The sequence below is a fragment of the Argentina anserina genome, chromosome 3 (assembly GCF_933775445.1).
Source record: "Argentina anserina chromosome 3, drPotAnse1.1, whole genome shotgun sequence".
NCBI classification, from domain to species: Eukaryota; Viridiplantae; Streptophyta; class Magnoliopsida; order Rosales; family Rosaceae; genus Argentina; species Argentina anserina.
In genome coordinates, this window is record NC_065874.1 from 31423979 (window position 1) to 31449690 (window position 25712).

Genomic DNA, 25712 nt, shown 5'->3' on the forward strand with positions numbered 1-25712 from the left:
GAATATATGGGCGGTGGCTGTATGCGTTATAACGTACACATTTATCCTCTAAGCAGCTGGAAATCATTTTTCTATGTCATGTATGAATGTTGGCTACCTTGCTAGTCTAGCTAGTTTCATTGGAGACACTAGAATTCTTTCCGCTCTACATTTTTGTCTTTGAAAGCCAGTGTTGGGCTATATCTCGAGTATGAACAACTTTCACCTAATATTTTTGTTCTGTTTCGTAAATGTAAGACACGAGGGGGCAGAACGAGGATCAATATATTATGTGAACAGGTTAATGTTAAACTTATATAATATATATATCATATTTTTCTTGCCGAAATTTTGTGTTGTTTGAGGAAGATCAGAAGAAGATAGAAAGTTTCTACAAGGAGAAAGAGACCCTCAATGATTTTTCTTCTCTAGCTGTGCAGGCTTAGGCATAGATCCGCCACGTACTGAACGAAATGTTAAGATAAAATATTTCAGAATAGCTATTAGTACGTAACCAACAATTAAGGTGCATCGTTGCATGTTATGCAATTTGAAATATATATTGCGGTTGATAATTGATTGAACTTCTCTCAATCCACACATGTGTAATGAAGACTGCATGATTTCGGTTGCATAAGAACGTTGTAGAATTTAATTTTTCCCATTTGGAAAATGTTTTAGTGTCATATTATGGTGTCAGATCCGGCGCAATCTCATATGACATGTCATGTCAGCTTGATATGTCAGCAATTACAATAATCACAAAATGTCATTTTTGAATTAAAAAACAATTTTATCCTTATTAATCTAACGGCTCTAAATTATTATAAACAATGTAGTTCTTTTTTTTATATCATTTATTTTTCAACATGTAATTAAAAAATGATATATACAAAATATGTTTGAATATATATATATATATATATGTATGCATGTATGTGTGCGCGGACGATATATATATATATGTCAAGATTTATGACTTTCTTATTTAATTAATTTACATATACGATTAATTAATGTCTATAATTAATTAATGCAATTACCATATTAGCACCACACACACACACACACACATATATATATATATATCGCGTGTACACACATATTTCAAGCATATTTTTCGTAAATTTTAATTTTTTAATTTTAATTTTAGAAGTATTATTGTGATGAAAAATAAGAAATGATAAAAAGAATAAAAATATAATTTTATAATAATTTAGAACCGTTAGATTAAGAAAATGATATGATTAGTTTTTCATTTAAAATGATATTTTTATATAATTTTAATTGTTGATGTGACAATATGATGTGACATACCACTTAGGTTTGCAATACCGAATTTGGCGCCTTATGACGACAACCTAGCACACAGTGTTTTATCTATCTCCGTGCACCACCTACATGCATGCATGTATAAAACCATAGTCATGTTATTCGCATTCTTTATTTAAAAAATTGAGACAAAATTACAATAAATCTCTCAATGATTACAAAATAAAAGCTTTACGCCTGAATTGCTATGTATCATAATTAAGTATTTGTTATAGTACTCAGTACATGTTCAATATCGACCAAGCTTGTATTTACTCATATTTTCAGATCAGATCATTCCAGACTAACGACAGGTTCTTCGTCATAAGTTTTCAAAACTATGTGAGTCGTCAGCATTGCAAAAATACCCGTTTGGGTGCCAGCCACTATCGATCAACCATCCACTGATCCACCTTCCCGGATTCCTCCTCTCTATAGGAAGAAATCTAGCAAGAGAGAGAAAAAGAGTGACGATGTCGAGTGTGTTGTGGCCTTGTGGGTTTTGGATTGTGAATATCCCAATCATTAGTTCTTCCATCGCTAAATATGGGGCTTCTCTACATAAGACTGCATATTGCAGAGCAGACTTGACTCAATAGGAATGGGATCGATGATAATATCTTGCCTTACCAACTCCGCCCACAAGTTGGGCATGCCAACAACTGTGGCTTGTGGCATTTTCAAATTATAAATCTAAGACTGTAACTTTAACAATATGGGTCTTCTTTAATTTATACTATTCCCAGCTATATCTGGACACTGTATACATGACCACTTTCTAGATCTTTTCCTTCTTGAAGCTACTATACACTACTCCACTATGGCTGTCAACATATGCAGATGCATACAGAGCAAGTGAACAAAGCCTTTGATGATCCTTATTAAAGAAAACAAATTTGTAACTCACCTTGATGTGCTTACTTCATGCTTACCATTCTAATTAAATGTTAAGTGTCATTTTTCTTAATAAATTTATAACTATAATAATATAAAATACAAAGTATAATAATATAAAATACACTTTGTATTTATTTAAGGGAGTGGACATGGAGTCAGCATAATAAGAGGACAATTTGTTTCTCTTATCAAATCCTTTTCGTTCACGTGCTTCATGCAAAAATTTGAACAAAGTTTTTTGGTCATGCATATGTAGTAGTAAAAAGCTTATGTAGGGTCCTAATTTGCAACTTCTCTGATGAGGGCATGAACCATCCAATGGGAATAAGATAAGGTAACACGTAGGACGAAAAGAACCCTATATACGTTTTCGATTTTTCATTATATGCTACATATTCAAATTTGGTTGCTCACTTGGTACATAGAAAGAAAGAGAAAGAGAGACAATGGGATAAGATACTAAGATGAGGTACCATTCATTCTTAAGAAGCCCAAAAAAGGAGGAGCAGCAGGTGCCGGACAGTGTTAATTCTTATGAGGAATTCTCTGACACTATCAAAGATGGTTATGCCAATGGAGAGGTTGATATCATGGACGACTTGGAGCGCATTTGGGGGATCGAAGATGGAGATGAAGACGATGAGAAGCTACCGAAGGGTCACAACATGTTTGCTGGTCAGGATCTTAATTGGGACTTCATGAATTGGGATGAGTTTCCTAATGGTGAAGAAGGGGATGGGGAGGTAGAGAATGAGGTGTTTGGTGATTCAGAGAGGTGCTTGTTCGAAGAGGAAAGCTATTGTAAGAAGGTTGTGAAGAAAGAGTATGGTACTGTTGGGTTCTGTGATGATGATGAGGATATGAAGAAGGTCCAGCTGAATTTGAACTTGAATTATCAAGAGGTATTGGATGCTTGGTCTGATCGTGGTTCTCTTTGGGCTGTGGATTGTTCATCGCATTCTTCCATGGCTGCTAGCAATGGCAATTATGTCAGTACTACTGCTCCATTGACTTCTCTTTCAATTCTCCATTTTTCATTACTTCTATACTTTCATATTTATCCCCCAATATCAAATCTCCTTAGTATCATATAACCTGCATGCATTTAGTGTCCTTCCTCGTTAGTGTCTTGGTTTCTAATAAGAATGTCATTAGCACTCTCCAATTGTACGAAAACGCTTAATTAATTAGAACTCTCAATTCTTTTGTTTCAAGTAATGTAATGACAGTTACTCACTAACTTGATATACAATTATACATTTAATATATATTTCATTTCTCAAAAGCAAAATTGCTATTTTTTATTTCCATTTTCTGCGCTTCAAAATCATCTCACTTTCTTAAAACACAAGAAAAGAGCGCAAAATGGCAATCTGAAAATGATAACACGTAAACATTTAGACAGTGTCAAGTCTGAAAACTACATTCTAATTACCTTCTAATTGTGTAACTTCAGTGTAAATAAATCTGGGACTAGAAATATGAATGTTTTTCTAATTAGTACGTGTGCATTTCTTCTGATAAATTACTAGATGGGGGAGGTGCCAGTAATGGAAGAAGAGAAAAATACAAGAAGGGAGGCAAGTGTTCTGAGATACAAAGAGAAACGCCAGTCTAGACTCTTCTCCAAGAAGATAAGGTACCAAGTCCGCAAGCTCAATGCAGATAAAAGACCTAGACACAAGGTAAGTCATTTTAGGTCAATTATTTGCCTTCAGTCCCTCTTTTTCATCCATTTCCCTATCATTGATTTGAAAGCTCTTGAATTTGAGACTAGTTTAGTATGGTGTTGCAGGGTCGATTTGTGAAGAGAGTTTCCTGAAGGATTGATGAAATATCTCTACAACAAATATCTCATCCAACCCGTCGACTTAACCTTTCCAGAAAATATCTTCCTCCTTATCATGTCTTTATAAGACCCAATGATGGAAAAAAATGTCTATATTTTTTCTTCTTCTGGAAGTACCTTGATTAATCGAGTCCCAAGGCTTCTGTATCTGGGGTCTACTTATCATCAAGACATGATCATCTTGGTCCCTTTGACATGTTATAGGAGTAATTATTTTGTATATCGAAACATTGCGTTAAAAGGTTAATGACGTATTTGACAGATTGTTTATCTAATATGTTGTTAGGGTGTTACCTTTGCTCTGATTTTGTTTCAACGTTGTGAGGTGCGGGCTTAAATTTACGTTCTAATGATCTTATATTTTAAACTGAGCAATGCTTAATGAATAATTGCATATGCTCAATATTATGCATGCATGTATTGCAGCGGATATATTATTATTATTGTTTAATTATTTGGTGCTGGAAATTCTGACGTACTATCTCGATCACTGCTCACAAAATGAGCAGGGTCAACTTAGCTTAAGTGGAGTGTCAAGCATTGGATTTTTTCATGGGCACTATTATTGATATTAGCTGATTGCATCTTAGTGGTCCATCTCAAGAACCATTTTCTTTTGCTTACTCTTTGTAACACTTTGTGTGTGGATAGTAGTAGTGTCATTGTCTAGCTTCACAACTATGATCACTCACGTATTGTGTCACTCAATCACTCATCCAGAGTGAAGTGAGGCTTCAACGGTTGTGCATATTGATCTAAATTACTTTGGTTAAGTTGATTGGAACTTGGAAGACAATCATTCATTCATTGTCTAATTCATTTGCAGTTGCAATCAAAGATCCAATCTTGCTATATGAACTAGTAAATAAATGTGCGTCTGCGGTCCGTATAGCAGTTTTCAACAATTCAACATGATTATCTTAAATTTTTCAACCCAGCTTATGGTGATTGATCAACTGCTCACTAATTACGAAGTCAAGAAGGAAGATTTGGTACCTTATTTACAACTCGCCACACAACTCTTGAAGGGCTTTGATAATGTTACACTCATACATGTGCCACGGGAAGAAAATCAAATGGCAGACGCATTGGCAAACTTGGCGGCGACCTTGGCATTGTCTGGAGACGAAATTTTGGACATCTCAATTTGCCAAAGGTGGATCGTGATAACAAAGCCTTCACTCCAGTGTGTCTGTTCTCATGTAGTGTCAGTTCACACCATTGATGTTGAAGATTGGAGACATCTTTTTATCGACTATCTTGAGCACAACAAGCTTCCCTAAGATTCGAAGCAAAGATGGAGCATCAAGCGGCGAACACCGCGCTTCCTTTACTACAAAGAAACTGAATATCGGAGGTCATTTGACGGAGTACTCCTTCGATACTTGGGAAAAGATGAAGCAGTCAAAGCCATGGAAGAGGTTCATTCTGGAGTGTGTGGAGCACATCAGTCAGGACCAAAGTTACATTTTCAAGTAAGACGACTAGGGTATTATTGGCCCACCATGGTCAAAGATTGTATGGAGTATGCACAAAAATGCCAAGCTTGTCAGTTTCATACCAACTTCATTCATCAGCCGCCTGAACCGTTGCAGCCAACAATTGCTTCGCACCCGTTCGATGTCTGGGGAATGGATGCAATCGGACTCATCACTCCGAAATCATCAGCTGGTCATATGTACATTTTGGCAACCACATATTCCTTCTCAAAGTGGGCAGAGGCGATACCGCTCAAAGAAATAAAGAAAGAAAATGTTGTGGACTTCATTACAGGAAGCATTATACAACGCTATAGTATACCACGATGCATCATCACGGACAACGCCAAGTACTTCTCGAATACCGCAATCGAAAAGTTGAGCAAGAAATTTCACTTCAGGCTTCACTTCTCTTCGATGTATAACGCTCCGGCAAATGGATTGACAGAAGCATTCAATAAAACGCTATGTAACATTCTGAAGAAAACTGCCAGCACGAAGCAGAGGGATTGGCATGAAAAATTGGGTGAAGCTCTTTGGGCTTACAGAACGATGTATCAGACAGCCACAAATGCTACACCTTATTCTCTCGTCTATGATGTCGAAGCCGTGTTACCATTAGAGAAAGAAATCTCGTCATTGAGAATCACTTTGCATGAAGGTCTCACAAATGAAGAAAATGTCAAGTTGCGCATGCAAGAGTTAGAAGCTTTGGACGAGAAGAGGCTTGACGCACAACAACACCTGGAATGCTACCAAGCTCGGATGTCACACGCTTTCAACAAAGGTGTTCGACCACGGTCATTTCAAGTTGATGATTTAGTCTTTGCTGTTCGAAGACCCATCATTATGACGCACAAGTCTGGCTCCAAATTCAAGTCAAAGTGGGATGGTCCTTACGTCGTCAGAGAAGTTTACACCAATGAAGCTTACAAAATTTTAGCGGAAGACGGTTTGAGGATCGGTCCCATCAACGGCAAGTTCTTGAAAAGTACCATGCTTGAAAACGTCAAAATATGCTCTAAGTCTGCACGAGCCTAAACTGCATAAGACCAAAAAAAACAAAAAAACAAAAAAAAATGCTTCACGCCTGCATGAGCTTAAACTGCACGAGGCACAAAAAAAACAAAAAAAAACCCTTGAACTACGTGATGACTTGATTCCTTCTTTAGAAGGATACGTAGGCAGCTTGAGAATAACAATCTTAAGTTCAATCACATCAAAATAAAAAGGGTTTTGTCTGCCAATCATAAAGCAAATTCTTATTTCACCGATAATAAGTTGAATTTCAAAATCGATTGATTACAAGATGATTGAAGAAAAAAAGAGGAGCAAGTCCTGATCATTCAAGTCAGCTATCACATCCAGGTCAAACCCTTGAAACTGCTACGATGTTCTTCAAAATTGGCTCGCAACTTTTTTGCCTCCTCAATCTCTGTTGCAGTCAGTTCTGGAATCTCTCGGATTTGACACTTCTTTTGTTCTAGATCAGCAAGTCTTGCATCGTGAAGAAAAATGTTTGCATCTAGCGAGTCCAACGTTTGCTCTACCTTATGTTGTTCTTTCTTCAAATTCTCAAGGGACTCAAGTGTAGACTAACGCTGATCAAAACTATTTTGTCGAATTTCTTGGGCTGTCGTGATTTCAGACTCTGTCTCTACCAATTTTTTAGTGCTTGTACCCATGGTGAATTTGTGAGCGCATGCAAGCCTTGCCGAGTCATATAGGGTAGCGCTTGTCATCAACTGCTCCAATTTGTTTTTTATTGTTGATGGGTCGACTCCATATTTGCTAAGTTCATTCGGCAACATATCAAGCTCATACCTCCCCGCAATAATCATCTTCAGAGAATACGTCGCTATCACGCCTTCTATCTTTGCACAAACTTCCGCAGCTGCTCGCATGCGGTTATCGCGGAGCCATTAACTTGTGTCCACTACCTCAATATCGCACACAGAAGCTTCAGGAAATATTGCTTTTTCTGAAGGCTTTATACTTCCCATCGCCATGGACAAACCTGTGTATATGAGGGTGAAAATGAGCATAAATTATTGAAGAAATATAAGAAAATAATATATAAACAAATCGCGTGTACCTCTCTGGTCGACTGAATGTGGTTCACTCTCCTTTCGACGTACGTCCTTTTCTGGGAAAATGTTAGCTGCACACTCCTCAAAAGGAAATTGAACGCCGTCACCTGAGCAGACTTCGTCAAAATAACCGATATCTTCAAGCTAGGAAGAACAAAATTGAATCAAGTTAGCAATAAGTGAATTGTTGAATGTGATACATAGCTAAAGGGGACGAACACAAAAACAAATACAACAAAAATGGTTTAAGTGAATACCTCAACATGCGCAGGCACGAGTTTTGAAGGACCAGGAACATCCCCAAGAAAATTGCCGCCAAGATCAAAGTCGGCATTAGGATTGAAGTAAATAGGTCCAAGATCAGCATCATCCCTCTTTTGACGTTTGAAGTTCACGTCACTATGGGTACTACTGCTGCTTCTACTATGCCTTCTGGATGTAGCGACATTCTCTTTCGACTTGGTTCGGAAATCTGCTGAATCTCCGATTCTTTCCAAAACTGGAGGAGGTTGAATCTGATAGTTGTCAACCGGGGGCAAAGCTTCGGCGGAAACCAAAATTTGGAGAGGAGTTGTCGCACGGTCGTCTCCTTTAACTTTTGGAGGCTCTTGTTGTGGCAATTTTACAATGGTTATCTTCATAGGCCTCTTCAACGCATAGTGATGAACTTTGGACCACCATTCGATGTAGTCCTGAATAACCATAAACTTGGTGGTGTCACTTTTCATATGCAAAATTACCTCACCTTTTGTGCCAAGCTTCGTCAAGCTATCTCAAAACGAGTATGTCCGAGTCAAAGGTATGGGTCGACTATCTCTTTGGGAACCTCCGGGAACACCCTGAACATACCCGAATTGTCGACTTAATCGCTTAGGGCTATAGGGTTCGACTACTCGCCAACTATCTTGCCGTAGGGACACAAATCCGGAGCGAAGGCTAATGAGATAGGCGGAATCTGAAGGAAGGGCTCCGTGGGTGTCAACGATAAGTTTGCGCGCACTTGAAACTTTGGCAAATCGTTCCATTCAAACATTATCACAAGCGGTAAACAAGGCACGGGCCGGTTCATCATCGAAATGTCTTGCCGACAATTCCTCTGAAATATGAACCATTAAAGGCCTGGAGTTTTCTAGATGTCGAGAGAAGAAATAGATGCTGAAATACTCGCCCAACCACCCATACAAGTAATGAAAATAAAGCACAGTTGGACAACTTCCTGGATCACTCGAGACGAATATGGCATTTAAACTCTGATATATATTCGCCAATACGGGAACCGCCAGACAGTAGTGTTGACCTCGGGCCATTTTGTGAGCGATCTTAAAAACTCCCGGACGAATAAAACCTGAATCATTCTTCGGGAATACGAATAAACAAAGCCAGCACACATAAAAGGCAGAGAGGTAAACCGATTCCATGCTTTCTTCTTCTACGCCTAAGTCCTCGAATGGTAAAAGATCTTCTGGAGTTCGCCAGCAAATCCCTGGAATGGCGCCCGATGGATCGTGAGTATTAGTGGGCGCGTCCCTCTTATTTCGTGTACTCTTGGTAGGAGGCCTCTTGTATCTCATCTCGCCTTTGTACCAATACCGTATCCATGTAGCTATCTTCACATTGCCACGCTCCCTCTTGCACAATCTATGGTAAGCAAGAAACAAATGACGATAGCTTTTGGGGATTAGAAGTTCCCCTTCTTTACTCTTTGCAGAAAACTCGGCAATGGGTGGAACAACTTCGTCATAAAACCTTCCAAGGATAGACAAGCCTCCAATATGCTCAAGGTCCAAAAGAGATATAGACATCTCCCCTTGCGATGTGTATAAAATATTTTATAGCAGGGCACCAATACTCACAACAAGCTCGCACAACAGGAGGAAAACGATCATAGCTGAACAATGACGCAAACACTGCTCAATAGAGGCCCGTTTTCAGATGAGGTCTTTGTTTCGGCTTAAAACGTCCTCTACCCACTCCCAGTAGCACTCTGTGTAGGTAAAACCGCCGGTAGTTCGAAAGGTACCGCATCGCGCAGAGTTGTTGAATATAGAGTCGTTAAGAAGCTTGAATAACACCGTGGGAGCCTCTTCGTCACAATGTGCAGACTTCAGCATCAAAACCATCCTTCCTGCATAGAGTTCCTTTTTCTGGCTTTTCATGATCACCCGATTGGTCTACTAGATGAACAGAAAGTGCTTCCTGTGGGAGTTGAAGTCAGTGTTGTCGGCGTCTGCAAATTCCAAAATGGGGCACTGGAAACCAAATCGTGCAAATGATCTTCCTTGTTTCATGGCTTTGCTAGAGAAGGACGAATTGGTTCTCTATCTTGAATTGAAGTCAAACGCTAGATTCTGGGTTGGGGTTGGTTTTGGTTTGTTGTCAATTGGAATCCTCTGCTATGCTGCTGTTAGGAATTGGCAAAAATTGAAAGAATGGAGGTCAAGGATCAAGAAGTTACACTGGATGACTTGTATTCTCTTAATCTTAGCAAACTTGATGAGTGGAAGTGCATCATACCGGCATCACAATCTGAATGGGTTGAAACCCTGGGAAAATAGTGGAGATGAGTCTCAGGAATTGTAATTCTAGCAAGCCTAGTTTCTGGTTCTTAAGGATGTAGTGTTTTCCACTTTTTCTGAGCTTTCTCTTCCATTGAGGTTGCTGTGTCGAATCAAAGAGAAAATGTACTCAATTTCATGATGTCTCCGCATGCTTAATCACATGTGGCCATGTTAAAATATTCTCGCCCACAACGATTGTCTCAAAACACATGGCCAGTCTCCATTGAACAGATTGTTTTTTAATGAAAAGTTGGTTTGTGAGATATTTGAAACTTGGTGCAGCATCGGTGTACTTCTGAGGTGTAAGTGGTCAGCCACCATTCACACATGCAAATCAAACAGAAAAAAAAAACTTCCACATCACCTTACCACTGAGATAGTGGTTCCTGTGTCATATCTTCACAAGTGCGGGGTTGTGCATGCATAGGCCACTGAAGCCGGAAAATGCCCTCAGGGATGCTGATGGCCATGTGATGCTGACATATTTTGGACTAGCAAAGGAAATTAATGAAAATAGCAGATCAAATTCAATGTGTGGAACCACCAAATACATGGCTCCGGAGATATTATTGTCTAAAGGCCACAACAAAGATGCGGATTGGTGGAGCATTGGTGTACTTATGCATGAAATGCTAAGTGGCCAACCAAGAATCCGAATGCTGATACGAATGCAATTGATGATTCTTCAACCAAGGCAATAATTAAGAATGATAATTTAGAATTCATAGTCGTGACAGAAAAGAAGAACACTAATAATACAAGTGGAAAAGGCAAGGTACAGAAATAATTCTTTAGTAGAAAGCAGGGTTCTGCATCCACCAAAATTCGTGGAGCCTCGGGAGCTAGCTCCACAAATTCTCCAAATCAAAATTGCATACTTCAAGCTGCGCTTTCGGCACGTGACGACAACATGTTTGCAACACGGCTTGAAGTGGGGGCATTTGTAGACACATGAAATTTAATGAAGTAAATCATCTTCATTAAATAATTAAATCGACCAAGGACCCGAATAAAATTGCATACGCGGCCCAAAAGTCAACAAAGTTGGTGCGGATCCGAATAAAATCCGTGTCTGCACATAAATGGATGATCGTAATCAAAACTACGTGATTCTGACTTAAATCGAAAATTGAATGTCATTGACGATTCGAAATGGTAATCGGACATTTGATTAAATTAATAAATTCTTTAACAGTTATAATTAAATCAACTATTATTTTCTTTTTAATTTAGTTATGAGAATAACTAATTTTAGATTAATTGGAAAATACATATTTATTTAATTATACAATTAAAAGAAATTTATTATTTTAGTGTCATTAAAATATTCTATAAAATAGAAACCTTGACACTATAAATACCCCTTTCAACATGAAGAGAGGGGACTTGAGAAGAAGAGAGAAAATCACTTGAGCAATATCACTCTCGATAAATCCCGAAGTTTCTCAAGTCCACGAAGATCATCAAATCCACGAAGAATCATCAAGCCACCAAATCGCTCGTTCTTCATCAAATCAAATCCAAACTCAAGTACACGAAGAATCGTCAAGCTACTAAATCGCTTGTTCTTCATCAAATCCAAATCCAAACTCAAGTCCACGAAGAATCATCAAGCTGCCAAATCGATCGTTCTTCATCAAATCCAAATCCAAATCAAACTCAAATTCTCAAGATCAAGTGCATGTCACCGTTGAGCCAAGTCACATACGGAGATAGAATCAGAGGAGTTCACAAAGATTGTAACCCCGCACTTGATTATAAATAAATCACATTTTATTTGTACACGTGTCTGCATTCTTGTTTGTTTTCAGATTATCGTCCCCATACACTTCGAGACTTTGAATTTCAATTTCTAACGTTGTTTTCAATCCCATGATCAACGCTTGGTATTCTGCGACATTGTTAGAGCACAGTTCCCCAAGAGTAAAAGAATAAGGCAATATTTGTTTTTGTGGAGAGACAAAGATAACACCGGCCCCTGCTCCGTCTGCCCTAGATGAGCCATCGAAAAACATCTTCCAAGTAGGGAGGACCTCTGCGAGGAAGACTTTCTCGTCCGGGAATTCATCTGAGATTTCCCAATCTGCTGGAATAGGGTGGTATGCCTGAAAATCAGCCAACGAATTTCCTTTCACTCCTTTAGCGGGCACATATACGATGTCGTATTGGTTCAATAATAATGCCCACTTAGCCATGCGCCCGATTAGAACTGGTTTAGATAATATGAACTTAACTGGATCGGCTCGCGCCACCAAGTGCATTGTGTAAGCTTACATGTAATGCCTCAACTTTTGAATGGCGAAGACGAGTGCAAGACACATCTTCTCTATTGGCGGATAATTCAGCTCAGGTTCGGTGAGAGTCCGACTTAAGTAGTATAAGGCTTTTTCCTTTTTGGCTTCATTTTCTTGAATAAGGAGGGCCCCAAGTGATCTCTCTTGAGCCACGATGTAAAGGATAAGAGGTTTCCTGGCGATAGGTGCACCTAACACCGGAGGATTTGTCAGGTAGGTCTTTATGCTCTCAAAGGCATTGCGACAAGCTTCATCCCATACAAATGGAACATCTTTCTTCATGAGTATTGTAGTTTTGTTGACCAACGTGCGTCTTTTTAAGCACCTAGAGCTTTTTTCTGATACTAGATAAAATTAATAATTATATTTATTTGTATGTAATTCAACAATAAATAAATAAATAATTTCGAAAGAGGAACGATATTTGTTTTCCAATATCCCCGATATATCTCCCGATACCGATATTTTGAACTTTAATTATGACTTAACAGCAACCTTTTGGGGCTTAGCCAAAGGAAAAAAACATGCATACATTAACTTTCCCAAAGTTTAGTCCATCCGTTTAATAGCTACCCTCTACTAGTGCTACTTTTAGCTTTCTTTATGTCATTTTGTTTTTGTTGTGGAACATTGTATCATATGTGGTCCTTGGACAATTCTGTCCAATCACAGTGGGCCAATGGGCCATTGTTTTTTTTTAAATAGACTCATATTTTTTCAACATTAAGATCACAGGGCCGATAATCAAATATTCAGCTAAAAGGTATGCATTGATTTACCGTTTTCAGTTGCTTCAACTGACTCTCGAAAAGAATTACAGTACGCAGTCAGAAATCACTATATTGGGCTTCATCTCTGTTAAACTGTTTAAGATAAAATCTATGTTTCTTAAAACAAAAATTAATGACCCATCTTGGTGGGCTTTGATCAAAATTAGCCCAACAAAGTATAGAAACGAGTGTGACGTCTGCCTGAACGCATCCCTTTTTGGCGCTACATTAACCGCCGGTCGCATTCATCGTTGTCGTCGCCCAGCCTCATCAGCTCACTCTTCTTTATCTTCCTCAGACTATCAACCCCCATTCCCAAAAAACCAACCCTAATGGAGCTCCACACTCCCCAACCAACCACCCCCTGCCACTTCGTCGCGTTGCCCTTCCCCGGCCGCGGCCACATCCAGTGGCGGACCTATAAATTCAACATTGGGTGGACTTGAACTTTGTAACGAAAAAATTCACGACGGTGCTGGAGGACTTTATTAATCAGGGTGAGATATAAGAGCTAATCTCTCAAATGCAATAAAAGACAAGAGTTAATGTACACATAAATAAACCAATGAATAAGGTAACGTATATATTATCCTATTTTAAGTCCTTAACTCTAATGTTTAAAATTGAAATATAATAAATTACATTAGAATTGAGTCTCCAAATTGAAGAAATTCAATAAGACAAACTGCAAGAGAGAAAAATAGTGAGATTGAAGCAGAGAGAAAGTGACAAGTTTGTTAGTCCGCCATTGTTTCATCATGATTGACTAGAGAGATTGAGGGCTCTTTTGTCAATTATGTAAAATCATTAATACATTTTTTTATTACTAATGTATAAACTAGTACTCTAAAAGTTCTACTATATATATAAAATATATAGTAGACGATTTTTTTTCCCAAAAATGTGGGTGGACTTGAGTCCACCTTACCATACCCATGGCCACATCAACCCCATGTTATGCCTCTGCCACTCCATCGCCGCCGTCTCCCTCAACACAACGGTCTTCTTCATCCTAACCGAAGAGTGGCTCGGCTTCATCGGATCCGACCCCAAACCTGACAACGTGCTATTCGTCACCATTCCCTAGGTCATCCTTCGGAAATTGGTCGCGGCAAGGACTCTCCAAGCTTCTATGAGACTGTTCTGAGGAAGATCACAGCGCCGGTGGAGGAGCTACTCGATAAGCTCGAGCCTCCGGTGACGGCCTTGATCGCCGATACGTATCTGGTGTGGTATGTTGAGATCGGGAATGTGAGGAATATTCCGGTGGCTTCTCTTTGGACCATGTCGGCCTCTGTCTATTCGGTGTTTCAGTATTTTAATCTGCTCGTTCATAACAAACATTTCCCGGTTAAACTAGAGGGTATGTAAATCTAAATCAATTGGTCATTTTGATTTAAGGGTATTAATTCACGAGTGTTGATCTGAATTCATATAATGTTCACTAATTTCATGTGATATATTGATAATCATAGATCAATCTACCAAACTTTACTCAAAGACGGAGTTATAATAGGATGTTAATTTATACAAATATAATTGAATGTTCACGGCTATTTTTTTGCCACTATCCTTAGAGAAAATTAGCCGACCATCAATAAGAGTACGTATTGACCAAAAAAAATAAGAGTACGTTACATTGAGCAGTTTACTTACGCATTTAAGATTTGATGTTAATAAATAAACTTCATGTAGCTAGTGATAGAATAGTACGTAGTATAGTACCTTCTTAGGATTAATATCTATACTACTATGTGAAGTTGAGTACGTAGTTTTTGAATAGTTAAAACAAATTGCCGCTCACTCTTAATTAGTTTGCCTGCTCGATCATATGTATGTCTGCCTTCTAATCGTTTGATGCCGCAAGTCCTTTTATTATAGAGTTTACCTAAAATTTAGTCGTCTTATAGAAGGAAGCTTCAACAAATGAGGCAACTTACCAAATACCAACGCAGTATTATACCATATATACCTCCATATATACACTAAAACCGTTTGGTGTTTTTTTCTTTCCTGGTAGAGAGGGGAGAAGAGCAGGTGGACTATATCCCAGGGCTACCTTCCACACGAGTGGCGGATCTTCCCACATGTTTTTACGGCAAAGGGCTTAATGTCTTGGATAGAGCTCTAGAGTCAGTTTCATCCCTATCCAAAGCACAATACCTTCTGTTACCTTCAGTTTACGAGCTTGAACCAGAAGTGATCGATGCTTTAAAATAAACTGTTCCGATCCCGATTTACCATATTGGGCTTACCATACCCTACTTCAAAGTGGAAACCCATTCAAGGCCCGATGAGGATCATTTTGACTGACTTGACAAGCAACCTAGAGGGTCAGTTTTGTATGTGTCACAGGGCAGTCTGCATTCAGCTCCCCAAGCTCAAATGGATGAAATCACCGCCGGATTGAAGGCGAGCGGTGTCCGGTTCTTATGGGTGGGCGAAGTGTGGAAGCTGAAAGAGAATTGTGGTGACATGGGGATGGTGGTATCATGGTGTGACCAATTGACAGTGTTGTGTCACTCTTCTTTGGGTGTGTTTTGGTCACATTGTGGTTGGAATTCGACCACCGGGGCTGTTTTTGATGGTGTTCCGATGTTGACTTTTCCTATATATTGGGAACAAGTACCTAATAGTAAGTTGATCGTTGAAGATTGGAAAATTGGGTGGAAGGTGAAGAAGGGTTTGGTTAGCAGAGAGGAGATTGCTGGGCTTGTTAGAAATTTTATGGATTTGGAAAATGAGGAGGCAAAGGAAATGCGAAGAAGAGCAAAGAAGCTCAGTGCTATCTACAGACAAGCAGTTAAAAAAGGAAGGTCGTCTTATAACAGTGTAGAAGCCTTTATCAATGAGCTATCAAAAATGAAGTGACCTAGCTATCAATCAAGATGTAAGAGCTAGAAGCAACTTCAAGCAATATTGGATGACGAATGTGCATTGTGATATCACAATCATATATGATGCACAATTGGCCGGTGGGAATAAATTAAAGATCCTAATAGTATATTAACTTATTAAGTGACTATACTGCTGCAGTTCGTTGTTGTTGATGTTCTCTTGTTATTAGTTTCCATTATCAAATCCCTGTTTCCCAAAGCAAAATAAAATTAGTATAAAGTAATAATAATTAAAACAAACATTGCATATCCAAACCATAATATAGACAAATCAAAATTTACATTCAATTAAAGATTAATTTGGTTGATAGTTCATCTTTGAAGATTCAACTCAAGTGGAAGACTAATCGAAGCGGCTCATCATGCAAATGATGTTAGACATTTGTTGGTGTACACTTATAGTCGTATATATCTTTGTTCTAAGTTCATTCTCACAGGGAACGTACACTTGTTACACAAAATGTCCATGTAGATTACATATATAATTTAGGGGGCAAAATTAGTAGCAGACAAATGCGTCTATGCTTCGATGCAGTTAACAATTTAGTTCTTCACATCGATCTCCCCAAGTTGCTTGTTCCCACAGTCGACCTCTTGATAGTTCCTCCGAAAATGGAGGATGATTCGGGTATTTCGACCAGTTTCATGACGAGCTCGCTTAGCTAATCAAGAGAATATTCATGAAAGGCTTTTAGGGCGGCTTTTAGTAGCCATCCAGTATATATAGATAAGATAAAGATGGTCATCTATGCCATCAAACCCTGAAAGCTACGGCAAGTCTTCGGCCGTCACTGGTATATCATCAGAAATGGAAACTGTGAAGCTCCAGCGAAACGCTCCCTGCCACGTAGTGACGCTGCCGTACCCTGGTCGAGGCCACATCAACCCCATGATGAATCTCTGCAAGCTTCTCGTTTCGAAACAACACGACATCCTCATCACCTTCGTCGTCACCGAAGAGTGGCACGGCTTCGTCGGATCTGACCCTAAACCCGACAACATCCAGTTCGCTACGGTCCCCAACGTCATACCCTCCGAGATCGGCCGGGCCAAGGACTTTCGGGGATTCGTGGAGGCCGTGAACACCAAGCTGCAAGAGCCGTTCGAGCTACTTCTGGACCGGCTCGTGCCGGAGGCGAGCGTTATAGTTGCGGATACATACGTGGTTTGGGCCGTAAGCGTTGGGAATAAGAGGAATATTCCGGTGGCTTCGCTTTGGACGATGTCAGCCTCTGTGTTCTCGACGTTTGATCACGTCGAGCTGCTCAAAGAAAACGGCCACTTTGCTGCTGATGTGTTAGGTACGTATACGCACTCGCAATAGTTTACCAACTTAGTGAAGTAAATGCATGTGAATGATTTGTAACAATTGTTTTTGCTAATATATATTAGAAATGGTGTGGGGATTCTATGTCCATCATGGGTTTGTAATCATTCTAAATATATAACTAGCTTATCTGTCTTAATGAAAATAGATTAAATAGTACGCAATGTTAGAATAAATCCGAAAATTTGTTTAGATATGAATGACCTATTAAGTGAAGTAAATCGATCAGCTATACATCTATGGAAGTATGAAACTTGAGATAAAGAACCTCAACACTACTTTGAGTCCTTGACAATGCTATCTCGAATTATGCTATCCATAGGCTGTGTTTGCTAACTTGGATTGTATTTGATTACAAATCAAATCTTGATCAGACTGGTTAAGGATAAGATTGAAAGAATCCCACTCCTTTTCCAATCACACGTTTGGTAGCCATGTATGTATGGCTGATTGGAAGCCCAGATCTTGTAACCAATAGAACACTGATCTCAATTCAACATAAATTCTTACTACCCAGGATTCGAATCAACAATAGAGAAGAAAACCCATCCAATTAGAGAAAATGGGACTGAAATTGAATATCCTAAATGATATGGCGGCTAGAGATCGAAAACCACAAACAAGAGTTAACTTTGAAGAGAAAATTTTCCCTAAAAATAATTGAATGAGACCAACGATGAACAACAGTCGAATGGAGTCGAAAACTACTACAGATGACCGGAAATTAGAACAGAGCAAAATGAGATAGCTGCAGACTTGTAGTGGAGGAGATGATGTCGTAGTTTTCTTTGCATAGTGCGTTACTTTAACGGCGAAATTTTTCAAATGAAGTTGGACTTTTTTTAATACACCCGTGAGCAGGATTTTAAATCCATGTTTGATAGGAATAAAATTTTCCGGCCCTACCATGTCTAGTTCTCCAAACATCACGTGAGGTCAGATATAAATTTTTTTATGAAATCCAACCCGTATATCTGGTTAAACAAACACGGCCGTAAGTCTTAGACCTGTAACTAACGTGTTATATTTTGTTGCTATTAGAACATTACTATAGGGCGATCAAGGACGGACGTAAGCAACTCTCTAAAATTGCAGACTTCTCAATTTTTCTGACCAATCGCACGCTGACGACGGATATTCCATTGCCGGATGGTGTCTAAGTCTCTACTTGGAGCTTCTTCTTACCGGTGGAGCCGCTCCTGACTGATTTTTGATCTATTCAGACGAACCGGAAACTGTCCCGAAACTTCAAACCTACTCTCCTTGGGACTTCATCTTCATGATAATGACGTCTAGGATGCATATGTAGTTGCTCCAGCAATAAAAACGGCGTCGCCAACGTGCAATCGGTCGGAAAAGCTGAGACGTCCGCACTTTTGGAGAGTTGCGGACGTCCGTCTCTGAACACCTCGTGCAATATTATTGTAGTCTTGAATCTTGATAGAAGTATATATGTGCTGGTAGGCATATATTTTATCTGAATGTGATTACACGCTAGCTTAATTAAAAGCCATAAAAGTGGGAAAAACCATATCTTACATTAACTGATGGCACTTTTGCTGTGCATATTCCTGGTTGCCAAATATGCATGTACGCAAGTCCGTGGAGATGAAGTAATAGACTACATTCCTGGAATCTCCACCACACGCTTGGCTGATCTTCCCACTATATTATATGGAGATGGTTTGTCTACCCTCGACAGAGCCCTTGAAGCTGTTTCCAGCACTCACAAAGCACAGTACCTCTTGTTTACTTCATTTTACGAGCTTGAGCCTCAAGTCTTTGACGCACTAAAAGCCAAATTCTCTTTACCTGTCTACCCTATTGGCCCAAGCATTCCACACTTCGAGCTTTCAAAAAATCCTCATGGTAATGACCTAATCTATCTGCAGTGGCTAGACTCTCAACCCAGGAGCTCTGTTCTCTACATATCTCTGGGAAGCTTCTTGTCTGTTTCAAACGCCCAAATGAACGAAATCATTGCCGGAGTAAAGAACAGCGGTGTTAGGTTCTTTTGGGTGGCGCGTGGGGATGCTTCTAAGCTCAAAGATGGTGTTGGTGACATGGGCTTGGTGGTGCCTTGGTGTGACCAATTGAGGGTGTTGTGCCACCAGTCCATTGGAGGGTTTTGGTCGCATTGTGGTTGGAACTCAACTCAAGAAGCTGTCTATGCTGGTCTTCAGGTTCTTACTTGCCCTATATTTATGGACCAAATCCCAAATGGGAAGCAAATTGTGGACGACTGGAAGATCGGGTATAGAATGAAGAAGGATAAAGTTGGAGGTGGAGACTTGGTTGCCAGAGAAGAGATTGCAGAGCTTGTGCATTGGTTTATGGATGTTGAAAGCAATGAAGGGAGGGAGATGAGGAAAAGAGCAAAACAACTCCAAGAGACTTGTCATGGAGCAATTGCAAAGGGTGGTTCTTCAGACTCCAATCTTGATGCTTTTATCAAGGATATTTCGAGATGTTAATTACTTAACTATATTGCTTAATTAATTAAGCTCAAACATTTCATATTTTCTACTAACTCTTTGCGGAAGTAAATTTGTCACTCACTGTTGATACGTCCACCTTCTAATAAGATACCACATATCCATTTTTTTACTACAATCTAACTAAGGTTAACACTCTTATATTTTTCTTTTCTAATTATTTAGAGGAAATAATTATGATTAAATTGTTAATTTCCTTCTTCTAATTAATCTGATCATTACTATTCCATCTATTCTTTCCTCTCTTTTTTTGTTCTTTGATAAAGAAAAAAAACCATGACCTTGAAAATAAGGGATTATCTCTAACCTAATATTGACCATGACCTGAAAAGGAAAGCATTGATTATTTCACTACTAGAGAAAACCCTTTTGGAGACAATTTCTTTTGGGACAAACAAAATTTTTGTCCCCCATACATGTGATTAGAGACAAAAAAATATATTCCGCCTCTAATAGTTTTGTTATAAAAATCTCCATCTCACTCTAGTAGGAGACAAATAAGGTGACAACAAATATCCATCTCAAAACTAAGAGGGAAATATTATGATTTATTTTGTTAAGAAAAAAGAGACCCTTGTGAAAAAAAATTATACTTTTATGTAAATATTCTTTATAGTGATACTGGGAAACTATATCTATAAACAAGGACGAAGCAGTAAATTTGACATAAAAATTATGTTAAAAACCTAAAGATGATTTAGCGGAGGTGAGTGTTCTAGATTTCGTTGATTCGTTCAAATCTCTAGATTTAGGGTTTTCTAAACCATACAATGGGAGCAACAGGTAGCCACAAGATCCAATATTAAAATCTGAAAACCAACGGAGGAGACTTCATGTGTCCATATAACTCCACCGCCAAGAACACTGATCAAGCTTCAGCCTGAAAATTCACCGCTGAATATTTCGGTAAGTACTGTTCTGATTCACCATTATAATTCTCCGTATCACAACCGCACATCGTCAAAATCCACTTTGCGATTGTTTGTATTAATTAAGAAATTTGAATACCGATTCATCTTTGTGAGATTCTGTAATCTCTTTATTGATGTGATTTGCTTATGGAAATGCAATTTGATTCAGGTGAGAACTATACTACGAATTAGTTCTTCAGGTGCCTTTCATTCACCCAAATCAAATTCGTTTTCATTCCACTTAAATATGTCAATTGTCAAGTTGCCAATTGAATTCTTTTGCCAATATGTTATAGTTTTTTCTTTAAAATACTGATTAGTTTATTGTGGTTTAGAAGCTTTAGAGTGCAGAAGCTACTCATTTTGGCGATTGGTTTGATTGGGGTCTTATCAGGGACTTTTGACAGATTCAACTCCAGGTAAGCTAAGCTTCTTATTTGGTTGAATGGTTTTGGTGTTGTGGGTGAGTCGATCACTATCTATTCCATATGTGGTTTTGGTGGGACTTTATTCACCGTCTACCATGGGCTTTGCTTATGAACTTAAGAAAATAAAAGCATTGCTAAATGTGTACCCTATCTATTTGTATATGTTTCATTTGTAAGGAGTCATACACGATGTTTGGGCAAGTACCTTTTAATTTAATGTTTAATCTAGTTAAATTTAAAAATGTTCTGGTTGAATTTTGGTATCTCTGGTTTATTTTTCCTGCTATATTAGATGTCCAACAATCTGAGAATGAGAAGCTGAAAGTAAATGTCATTAATCTGTTGCAATTTTTCTCATGAATGCTTTCTGATATATAAGTAAATTCTGTGGTTGCATTCCTGAGTATTCTCTATTAGTTTTTCCTTCATATCTATTTGAGTTGGCATGGCTTTGGCTTTGATCCTTGCAGGCTTTTAAGAACATTCATTTCAGATTTAACTCCCCCCCCCCTCCTTATAATACAGGTCGATGGTCATCAGGTAAGTAAATGTTACAAAGCAAGATTGGTTTACAATATATTAATTCACTATTATATTCTATATGTGATTATAAAGTGAGGGTTTTACATTATATAGGAACCATAAAAAAAGTTTGGCCCAGAGTCTTTCAGGAGATCGCAAATTGAAAGGCAACATGTAATTTTTTTTTTTTGCACTTAAATTGAGCTTTCATTATTTTTTTTTCCTGGAACTGTTTCTTTACTCTTTATTTATATTCTGCAGGTTAGTGATGCTCTGATGAAATGTGTAACAATTGATGATCTAGGATTTAATGAAGGAATGCCAATTGCAGCAATCACTATATACAAATGTCTTGTCCACTGGAAGTCATTTGAAGCAGAAAAACTAGTGTATTTGACCAGCTTATTCAGATAATTGGCTTAGCAATAGAGGTATACTAAATTTCAATCTTAATCTTATTTTATTATAGAACCAGTAAAGTAATTTTTTATGTGTCTTAAAAATCTTACTAAGAACATTTATATATGTTTCTGTATGTCAATTACTTATTTCGTATTTTGTCTTATGACTCTAATTTGTATAGGAATATGTCGTGCATTTCAATATATTGATATTGAAAAGATAGAGGCAAGACATTACAAGGAAATTATTTTTGATATTTTTCAACTTATAATACCTTGGGGTTCATTTAGCTAGCATGGCTCCCTTTTTTGGTGTGCTGGATCTTTTCTAGTCTGAGACTAAAGGTTGGTCATCGGTTACGGCTTTGGTAAGCTAATATTTATGACCTTGCTTATCTTCTTCACATATGGATGTCCTTATGTAGTTGCAGATTTTATCACTAATTTAAGATTTATTACTTATCTTTATTATTTTTGGATGTCCTCTAACAAAAAAAAACAAGAAGAATATTTATTACTTATCTTTTATTTTCAGAAATTGCAGGGCAAACAGACAGCTGGGCAGATCTATCTGTAATAAGAGCTTGTCTTTGATCTTTTGATGTATCACTCTCATTGCAGGTAACTAAGTTCTCTTACTTCTAAACACACCAGCATATAGGCTAGTTAATCGAGATTGAATAAGTTGAAAAATGTGCAAAAATATATTCAGGTGTGATTTGGAAGATGGTATTGACAGTAGAGGAGCTGGAAGTCAAGTTTTTGATCTATGCAAATGTGGCCTACGTACCTGTGATGATGGTATTGATGAGATTAGAATGCTGAAGACAAGGACGTTGGCTAGTTATATGCATAATGCATATATATGTGTATACATAAGTTAACTATTTTTATCCACACATGGATGTTCTTAGTTGCAGATTTTATTTCTGGTTGAAGATCTATGTAAGATATTTGTAAAAGTGCTCAAGTTGTTTATGAGTATGGGCTAATTCAGAAGCTGATTTTCTGTTAGTCTCTTCCGTTTATGGGCTTGAAAGCCAAGTCATTGATGTTTTAAGATCAGAACTTTCACTACCTACTTACACAATTGGCTCATTGATGCCTTCCTTCAAAGCTAATAGTCCTACTGTTGCTAACCATTTACAATGGCTAGATTCTCAACCATGCAGCTCAGTGTTGTACATCTCCATGGGAAGCTTCCTTTCATTTTCTAGAGTGCTAATGGATGAGATTGCAACTGGTTTGAGCAAGAGTGGTGTTCGATTCTTTTGGGTGGCTCGCAGCGAAACAAACATATTACAACATATTTGTGGTGAACTGGGGTTTGTTGTACCCTGGTGTGACCAAAAGAGTGTTGTCCCATTCTTCTGTTGGTGGATTTTGGTCACATTCTGGGTGGAACTCAGTTAGAGAAGGTGTTTTCTCAGGTGTTCCTTTTCTTACATTTCCCGTAGCTTTTGACCAATGAATGAACAGTAAAGTGATTGTTGAGGATTGGAAAACGGGGTGGAGGGTGAAGAGTACGTACTGAGTCAAAAACCAACTATTTGGTGACTAGTGAGGAAATTGCAATGTTAGTGAAAACATTTATGGATTTGGAGCATGATGAGGGGAAAGAAATGAGAAGGAGAGCAAGGGAACTCCAACAGATATGGAAAGCCGGAAAGGTGCCATTGCAGAGGGTGGTTCCTCTAGAACTAATATCAATGCCTTCATTCAAGGCATTTTGCAATACTAAGAGGACTAAGCGAATAACAATACATCATATCTTCTTATCTCCCAGTAGCAAATTAACCATCTTCTTGGATGTACTGATGCTAAAATTAGAGGTTTGATTTTCTTTAAGACTCTTCATATGATGCAAAAAAAAAAAAAAAAAAAAACGAAGAGGCATGCACATACATTTGCAATTGTTATATTTCAGGTAATTTGCAGTGTATGGGCATAGCATATAATTTCTAGAAGTTATTCAATTACTTAGGTTTTTCTAATGGACTTTGTCGTTGTTTCACATCTAAAATCAATTGGAAATTAGTGGAGCTACTTGGTAACACATTTTATAATGGTCTCATTTTCCTATATGAGATATGTAAATTATGCACTCGTTCACATGCATAAGTACTTAAGTAGTGAAGTCATATGTGTAAACATATTACATTAAGTTACTTGGAGTTGACGTGGCCTTGAGACATGCACAAGTTCGATACATTGTCTTTGGAACCGTGATAAAACAGTTTGCGTTCACATCCAAGATCAATTAATAATAAATAGTGACCCAAAAGTTCTTATAAATCCTTAATTGATGGCTCAAATTTTTCATGTGATATCTAAAGTCTCAACACTTTTTGAACTGTCTGGTTGTTTAGACATATATTTTCTTTCAACTGACGAGGGAAGCTTCTAACTTGAGAGCATGCTACATGCACGTGTAGTGAATTTTTAAGTTATAAAAAATTTAATTCACTTCATTGGTAGTTAAATGATTTCGGATGTAAAACTCAAATTACCATATTATTAATTAGTGAAAATTTTAAAAACGGTAACTCACAAATGTTCCACTCTAATTTAAAGGTAATTTAGTTTTATTAATTAACTTCAAATTGGTACCTAACGTCTATAATCCAACTCAAGACTTCTACTTACCGTCAACCAGTGGGTTTGTTTCAAAGTTTTATGTCTAATTAGCAGGGGTAATTGTATTCACCACTTCTTCTAATGCCCTCAGTTTCCACATACCAAACCCCCAACGGTCGCATCACTATCGACCTCCTAAACGATACCGCCCCCTTCACCAACACCTCCGCTTTCCAACAGTCCCTAAAACACTTCCTCTCCCAACACCCACCCGGCTGCATCATCATCGACGTCTTCCACCATTGGGCTTTTGACGTCTTCAACTCTTTCTAAATCCCAAGAAATGTCTTCAACAAAGGTGGGTTCTTCTCAAGCTGTGTTATGCAGAACGTCAGCCACTTTAGGCCGCATGAGAAAGTGGCTTACGATTTTGAATTATTCATGGTCTTAGGGTATTTTCGATTAGGTCGAATTGACAAAGTATATGAGTTGGAGTTGAAGTATGGACAGTTGGAAAACAAGAGCTTTGGGGTTGTGATGAATAACTTCTATGAGTTGGAGTTGAAGTATATATGATTATATGGTGATTCTTTCAAGATGATTTGGGGATGGGGGATTGATCTATGCAATTGAGACGAAGCTATTAAGTCCTTACCCAGTAGATTGGAATTGAAGTAGTGATTGAATTAATTAGATTCAATTATTCAAATGACACAATTACCTTTGTAAGATAGATAGAAAATTCAGAATGAAACGGAAGGGTTGACGACATGTACAAGTTTTGAGTGAGATTATAGACGTTAGATACCTATTTAAAGTTAACAAAATTAAATTACATTTAAATTAGAGTAAAACATGTGTGAAGTTCGGTTCTTAAATTAAATATCCTCTCATCAATGGTCCGTGCATGGTTTCCATGGTCTCGTTT

General features: G+C 38.2%; 2 protein-coding genes and 2 pseudogenes across 6 annotated transcripts; all 4 read left to right on the forward strand.

Moving 5' to 3' along the window:
* The first annotated feature begins 2618 nt into the window (after positions 1-2618).
* LOC126785860 (zinc finger protein CONSTANS-LIKE 7) lies at positions 2619-4311 on the forward strand. The gene is made up of 3 exons (XM_050511524.1): positions 2619-3176; positions 3720-3872; positions 3983-4311. Exons 1-3 carry the CDS (start codon positions 2652-2654, stop codon positions 4007-4009), a joined length of 705 nt encoding a protein of 234 aa, XP_050367481.1. The 5' UTR covers positions 2619-2651; the 3' UTR covers positions 4010-4311.
* A 9247-nt stretch (positions 4312-13558) lies between these two features.
* LOC126785851 (UDP-glycosyltransferase 87A1-like) lies at positions 13559-16103 on the forward strand (annotated as a pseudogene).
* Positions 16104-16833: 730 nt separating this feature from the next.
* LOC126785847 (UDP-glycosyltransferase 87A1-like) lies at positions 16834-23262 on the forward strand. 5 transcript variants are annotated; one of them, XM_050511501.1, is made up of 10 exons: positions 16834-17424; positions 19050-20851; positions 21026-21056; positions 21192-21275; positions 21755-21824; positions 21921-21980; positions 22068-22237; positions 22390-22575; positions 22743-22828; positions 22920-23262. In XM_050511501.1, exons 1-2 carry the CDS (start codon positions 16872-16874, stop codon positions 19922-19924), a joined length of 1428 nt encoding a protein of 475 aa, XP_050367458.1. In that variant the 5' UTR covers positions 16834-16871; the 3' UTR covers positions 19925-20851; positions 21026-21056; positions 21192-21275; positions 21755-21824; positions 21921-21980; positions 22068-22237; positions 22390-22575; positions 22743-22828; positions 22920-23262. The 5 variants fall into 5 exon arrangements, with proteins under 5 accessions (XP_050367458.1, XP_050367457.1, XP_050367454.1 ...); XM_050511500.1 differs by lacking the exon at positions 22390-22575 and having other exon boundaries at positions 22752-22828; positions 22920-23261; XM_050511497.1 differs by lacking the exon at positions 22390-22575 and having other exon boundaries at positions 22920-23260.
* On the forward strand, positions 21010-23948 carry LOC126787490 (UDP-glycosyltransferase 87A2-like; annotated as a pseudogene).
* Positions 23949-25712: the final 1764 nt, after the last annotated feature.

What these genes read in the sequence shown, in the direction of transcription:
- LOC126785847 (XM_050511501.1), top strand. Translation starts at nt 16,872, where the DNA reads ATGCCATCAAACCCTGAAAGCTACGGCAAGTCTTCGGCCGTCACTGGT. An exon ending in CTTTGCTGCTGATGTGTTAG is followed by an intron (nt 17,425 to 19,049) that starts GTACGTATACGC and finishes CATGTACGCAAG; the next exon opens with TCCGTGGAGATGAAGTAATA.
- LOC126785860 (XM_050511524.1), top strand. Translation starts at nt 2,652, where the DNA reads ATGAGGTACCATTCATTCTTAAGAAGCCCAAAAAAGGAGGAGCAGCAG. An exon ending in CTGCTAGCAATGGCAATTAT is followed by an intron (nt 3,177 to 3,719) that starts GTCAGTACTACT and finishes ATAAATTACTAG; the next exon opens with ATGGGGGAGGTGCCAGTAAT. An exon ending in ATAAAAGACCTAGACACAAG is followed by an intron (nt 3,873 to 3,982) that starts GTAAGTCATTTT and finishes ATGGTGTTGCAG; the next exon opens with GGTCGATTTGTGAAGAGAGT.